We start from the raw sequence: 6,000 nt of genomic DNA, 5'->3' as shown, positions 1-6,000 counted from the left end.
TGCTAGGGGGGCCGTTGCCAAGGACGCCCGTCCGCTGCTGCTGGGCTCCCCCGGCGAGACCCTTCTCGGCGCCATGGACGACTTGCGGGTGCTGTGGATGCGCGACCGCGTATACACGGCTTTCGGCCTCACAGACCCCCAGCTCTTTGAGGACCTGATGACCCGCAACGACGGTGAGGCCGAGGACCTCATACTGCACTTCCTCAACCAGGCCAGCGAAGAGGAGGCCGCCGCCACGCTCTTCTTCTACCGCAAGATAGTGCCCGAGGAGGTGGAGGTGGAGGTGGAGATCGGTGAGCCCACGGCCGCCCCTCCTGCCGCTTTCTCCACGCTGGGGACCTGTGCCGGCTGACCTTGGCCTCCGGTGCAGGTTGCAGACGGTTATGGTCCCCAGTCCCGGCTCCCACAGTCCGCTTGGAAAGGCAGCCTGGAATGAACAGTCACAGCAAACGCTTATGGAGTGCCTAGTCTGTCCCGGGTGCAGTCCCTAATGGCTATATTAGCTCATTAGTGCTATGAAGTGGGAGTATTGTTACCCCTTTTCACACAGCAGCAAGCTGCTGCCCAGAGGGGCTTGAACAACTCACCCACCTAGGTCACACAGGCCGTGAGGATTCGAGAGTAGGACCCACTGCCCAGTGACGGGCCATAGACGTGAGAGAGACGGCCCTGGGAAAGAGGCTTCGCCCTCCCTCTCCTTGACAGGGGCAGGGGCTGTGGAGGGTCGGAAGAGCAGTCCTTTCTATCTCCTGAGGCCCCTGACGTGCAATGGTCAAGTAATGCCTGAATGAGATTCCCAAAACTACAGTGGGTGGAGGTGCCCTGCAGTCGGCTCCCTGCAGTCGGGGCACGGGCAGAAATCACCAGTGAATGCAGGAATCCTGTGGGTGCCCGCTGTCCGTTTGGTGTGTATCCTGCCACACCTTTTCCAAATGATAAATTATTACACCCATATTATTACCCTACCAACTAGACCCAAACAGGCCTTCCTTCTGCCAGACCCTGTATGTATATACATATACACACACATATACACATATATCCATATGTATACTTTCTGTGGGGTTGCTGCTCTACTGGGCATGCGCATTTGCAGTGTGGGTAGGTCCTGCCAATCTGCTCTGCGGAAGGGCTCCGCTAACCCACGCTCAGAGCCGAGAGGTGCCTGTGTGCTGGGAGCCTCGCCCCCACCGGATGTGGTCGATCTTTATATTCTTTCCTATAGATGAATGGCGGATGTGCTTCCTTATGCTAATTGACATTCCAGTCCTTAGTGGAGCTGAGCGTCTTTTTAAATGCGTTCTGGTTATTCATGTTTCCTCTGGGCTGGTTGTCTCTATGTGATAATTCTTGAGTCCTTCGTCTCCGGGAGAATTTGTGCAAGTCTTCTTCCCTGAGCTGATGAAGGCTGGGTCTCGGGCATTTCCGTGTGACCGCGTTGGTTTACAGACCGGCCCCCGGACGTGGGGAGCAAGGAGAGATGGAGAAGGGCAGGCAGATGGAGCGGTGAGAGGTTTAATAAGCAAGGGGGCTGCCCCTGCGGCTCGTTTTGGGCGCCCGCACAACGAGGCCGTCTCAGCCCGCCGTGATCGTAGCTTATAGAGAGGCCCCCGCTCGGCTCAGTCACGGTCACCATCCTGAAGGTCTCAGCCCCAAATAGCTCTCAGGCTGCGTCCTTGAAAACGCCTCCCGCCGCAGGACCGTGGGCGGAACCTACGGCGGAACCTACGTTGCACCCGAGTGCAGGGAGGCCGACTTCCGGGTCAGCCGGGGTCACTTCCGCTCTAGCGGACTTCGTAGCGCGGCTCTCCCTCCTCAGCGGGTCCCTCGGCTCCCTGGGCTTTCGCGTAGTGAGACAGTCATGGTTTTTTTCTTTCTTTCCATGTACGTGGCTGTGAAGACAGCGACGTCCCTGCCACGCCTGAGGAGGAAAATGAGGAAGAAGAGGCCGAGCCCCAGCAAGTCGGGGTCATTGATAAAACGTCAGGTGTGGTCTCGGGACGCGCCGGGCGGGCGGCGCTGCGGGGGGGCCTGGCTGGGACCGGGACCGGGACCGGGATCGTTTCCGCTTCTCCCGGAGACGGAGCCGGGACTCAGTGGGACGCACGGAGCGAGGGTGCAGCGTGTCCGTAGGCACGTCGTTGGTGTCCCGGGGCTGCCGCAACGGGTGGTCGCGGATGGGCGGCGGCTCCCGGCCCCGGTGGTCACAGGGCCGAAGTCCAGCTGCCACCTGCCGCGCGGCCCTCGAAGGCTCCCGGGGAGGCTGCCTGCTCGCTCCCCGCCCCCCGAGGTGGCGGTTGTCAGTCCTGGGCTAGTTCCGCCTCGGGTCGCGTGGCTGTCCTCCTGCCGCCGGTCCGCCCGGGTCCCCCGGTGGTGGTGGGTGGGAGAGTCGTCCGTGAGTGTGTCTGAGCCAACCCGACGACGTCTGCCCGGGAGCAGGATCTCAGGTGCTCCTGAGACCCACACCTTGCGGTTTCTCTCCTGCCTTTGAGGGCCCAGAAGGCAGAGGTGGCGGGAGGCGGCGGAAAGGCGGGGATCGGGCTGACAGGTAGAGGGCGCTTCGCTTCAGAAGGAGGACATTCAGCGGCGCGTTAACCGAGATGCGCGGACACGGCGGCAGGGCTCGGAGCAGACAGCCCTTTGCTCCAGGCGTTAATGCCTGGGGCGGGACTCCCCCTATCCCTGCCCAGTTAGGGACTTAGGGGGGGAGCACCCTGTCAGGTGACTCGTCCTAGAAGCCCTCGTTTCATCCACGCTTTTAAAAAAATTTTTAAATTTTGTTTTAGAGAGGGGAAGGAAGTGAGAGAGGGAGAGAAACATCGATGTGTGGTTGTCTCTGGAGCGCCCCCTCCTGGGCACCTGGCCGGCAGCCCAGGCATGTGCTCTGACTGGGAATTGAACCTGCGACCCTTTGGTTCGCAGGCAGGAGCTCGATCCACTGAGCCACACCAGCCGGGGCATTATCCACACTCTTAGGAAGGCTCCAGTCTCTGGATTTAGGGCCCACCCTGCTCCAGTGTGACCTCGTCTTAACTGCTCACATCTGCAAAGACTCTCGGTCCCAAAATGCTCACCGTCTGAGGTGCAGGGTGGACGTGCCTTTCGAGGGGGATGGGCACTATTCCCGCCCGTCGCCTGGAGCTCGGAACACCCATTCTGGCCCGGGCAGCGTCTCAGGCAGCTCAGCCCGGAGCCCATGGCACATGCGCAGTGCAGGCGGCGTCCCGCCGTGTGAGCTGCACTTGCCCTTTCTTTTGGCAAATCTGAGACGCACATCGGGGGTTTCACTGCTCACCAGTGGAAAGGGCTAAACCAGAGAAGTTTCTGGAGGCACGCTTGGGTGTGTCGTGACGCCGCAGGTCCTGGCAGGCTTCGAGCCGTCTCTCCTGCAGTGGTGTCTGTGTCGACCCAGGTCTGCAGGGGCCATTCTCATCCAGGAGAGACTTTGGCCTCCAGGGGACATTTGGTTGTCACAGCTGGAGGGGGGTGCTGCTGGCATCTGGTGGGTGGCGAACGGGGACACTGCCAAAAATCCTGCAAAGCACAGGACAGCCCCCAGCCAGTTGTGGCCCAGCCCCAAATGTCGGCAGTGGAACTCGGAGAAGCCTCAGTGCCCCCCAACGGCGCCCGCAGAGCGGCCCGTCCCTTTCCTGCGATCCCGTGACTCGCCTTCCCTTGTGAACAGCAGAAGGTGTAGGTCAGACACACCAGGGCAGCACGCTTCCTGAGTGTTTGAAAGTCAGAGGGGAGAAGGGGTTTTAGCCATGCTCAATGTCTCTCCTAGTCATCTTTATTTTTCAAATGAATTTATTTTAGCCAAAATATAATACCCTCCATGGTAAAGACTGGGGACTACAAATTTAGAAAGAAAGGCTATGCGTCACGAGTAAGGCTTGGCTTTTGATAAGACAGACTGGTTCTGAGGGCCGCAGCCGAGTAACAGAGGGTCCCCCCTAATGCGCCCTGTGAACTTGCGAGCAGGGAAGCGTGGGTGGGAGGCAGCTGCTTGCAGAGAAAGGTCAGGAGAGTCCTCTGCAGCAAAGTGAAATAGCGTTACTCCAAGTCACTACTTAAGTGTGTTTTTTTATCGTGATAATATAATACATCACGTAAAACTTGCCATTTTAACCCGTTCCATGTGTGCAGCTCAGTGACACAGAGTGTACGTTGAAGTGTATTTTGACTGCGGGCTGTTGCCCATGTTCTGACAGTGTCAGCACTGCTGGCTGCAAAGCCTCCTTCTGCCAGCCGGCGTGCCAGGCACTGCACCACACTGCCCCTGGTCCTCCCGAGTCTGGCCAGTGGGTGCTGCTGTCCGATTTCATGGATGAGAAAACCAATAAAATAGGAGGGCGGATTCAGACCCACATGTTGATCTGATTCCGAAGCCACCCTGACTGCTCACAGAGCCGTCTGAAACGGGGGCTGAACTGTGCAGGGAGGATCTCTCTTCTCTGTAACTACTGGACTCGTCCGGCACTCTCAGAGCTGTGCTCGGGGCCCCCGGGGTTCTGGGTCTGTCCCAGTGACAGTGGACTTGAGAGATACGGGATTGTTTTTATTTTTTTTCACCCCTCCACAAATGTCAAGTTTCATAGTGGAAAAGGAGTAAATGTTATTGTGTTAGCTGTGTTTCTCATTGTGATGATAAATCTTTTTAAGTGAAACTCTGGGAAGTCCGTCACTCAGTGGACACTGTAGTAGAAGACACACACACACACACACACACACACACACACTAAGTCTCTGATTGAGGGCCTGTCAAAACCACAACACAGATCTCCTAGTTACATTGTAAGTCTGGGCTACGATAGACCCATTTGTAAATGCAAGTGCAGCTTTTTGGAACCACACCTGGTGAATGAAATACGCTGTACAAAGTGGGCATCTGGTCTGATGGAAGAGAACCCAGCTTTCTGATTGGTGCATCTTGCTTGCTGAATAATGTTTTGCAGTTAAGAATTTGCTGTTGAAAAGCAGTTCCACGTTTCCGTCTTTAATCAGCATAGAGGGTGCAGAAGTGGATAAAGAGAATTTGGAAAACTTGCCTGCCAAGGTATGCGTGCTTTCTTCCCCTCGGGGCGGGGCGGGGGGTGATGGGCCTGCCCTGCTTCCCATGCGTCTGAGTAACTGACCCAGTTCGGACAAGGGACGCACCGTGTGGGAGGGGAGATGACAGACGTCTGTGCGGGGGTCCCAGAGGCCGCCCTGGGGCGCAACGTGGCACCACAGTGGCCCCCAGAACCCAGGCGGGCTCCTGGACCTGTGGCCGCAGCTGATCTCAGCGTGGGAGCGCGGACCAGAGCCCGCAGGGACAGGCAGACAGGGCGGAGTCCAGGGGAACACAGTGAGCGCTCCCCGTGGGGCAGGACGTGGGCACAGCCCATCTCCCGGCAGCTCTGTGCGACAGCTTGTGTGAAGTGCTGCCCATCAGGGGAGCCCACCTGAGCCTTGACCTTCAGGGTTTTCGCTGGGGTCAGTCACAGAGGCACGAGGTGCCCGCGTGTCTGACCTTGGTTCCTCAGTCTCCAGCACCCCAGAGGTTGGACTGCAGTGTGAGTCGGGGCCCAGGGCAGACAGAGCAGCATCAGCGGAAGTCACAGCAGAAGACACGTTGGTGTCTGCTGTCCAGTGGGAGGACTCGAGTCCCCAGGACAGAAAGGCTGTCAATTCAGGCGGGGTGTTCCACAGTCTCGGAGGTTGTCACCCAGGGGCCGGTCAAGGGCCAGGTTGAAAGCCTCGGCAGGTGCAGGGTCTGGGCGGCCCAGACCAGCTGAGCTGGCCCTTTCCTGTGCAGATCTGGGGCGGGGGGTGGGGGGGTAAAGCTGAGATGCAAGCATTCGGCCTGACCCCTGCTGAATGAGGCCACACCGACCCGCCCTAGGTGTGTGGCCCGCCCCCAAAGCTGGGCCGGCCTGGGCGGTTGCAGTTTGTGGCCTGGGGAACCGGCCAGGGCAGCTGGTTGAAGTGCGACTACGTCGGAAGTCAGCGGAAGTGTCT

The 6,000-nt window shown here is 58.6% G+C and overlaps 1 protein-coding gene across 1 annotated transcript in view; it reads left to right on the top strand.

Annotated features, from left to right (window-relative positions):
• Nucleotides 1-58: 58 nt before the first annotated feature.
• The window catches only part of DNAH10 (dynein axonemal heavy chain 10), a 90,414-nt gene continuing 84,472 nt past the window's right edge, over nt 59-6,000 (top strand). The window contains 3 exon segments of the mRNA XM_036014389.1: nt 59-293; nt 1,901-1,987; nt 4,956-5,056. Of these exon segments, the coding sequence (XP_035870282.1) occupies nt 74-293; nt 1,901-1,987; nt 4,956-5,056 (408 nt within the window). The 5' untranslated portion in view covers nt 59-73.

This window comes from Phyllostomus discolor, chromosome 13 (assembly GCF_004126475.2).
Source record: "Phyllostomus discolor isolate MPI-MPIP mPhyDis1 chromosome 13, mPhyDis1.pri.v3, whole genome shotgun sequence".
Taxonomy (NCBI): Eukaryota; Metazoa; Chordata; class Mammalia; order Chiroptera; family Phyllostomidae; genus Phyllostomus; species Phyllostomus discolor.
This window is presented reverse-complemented; position numbering and strand designations above follow the sequence as displayed.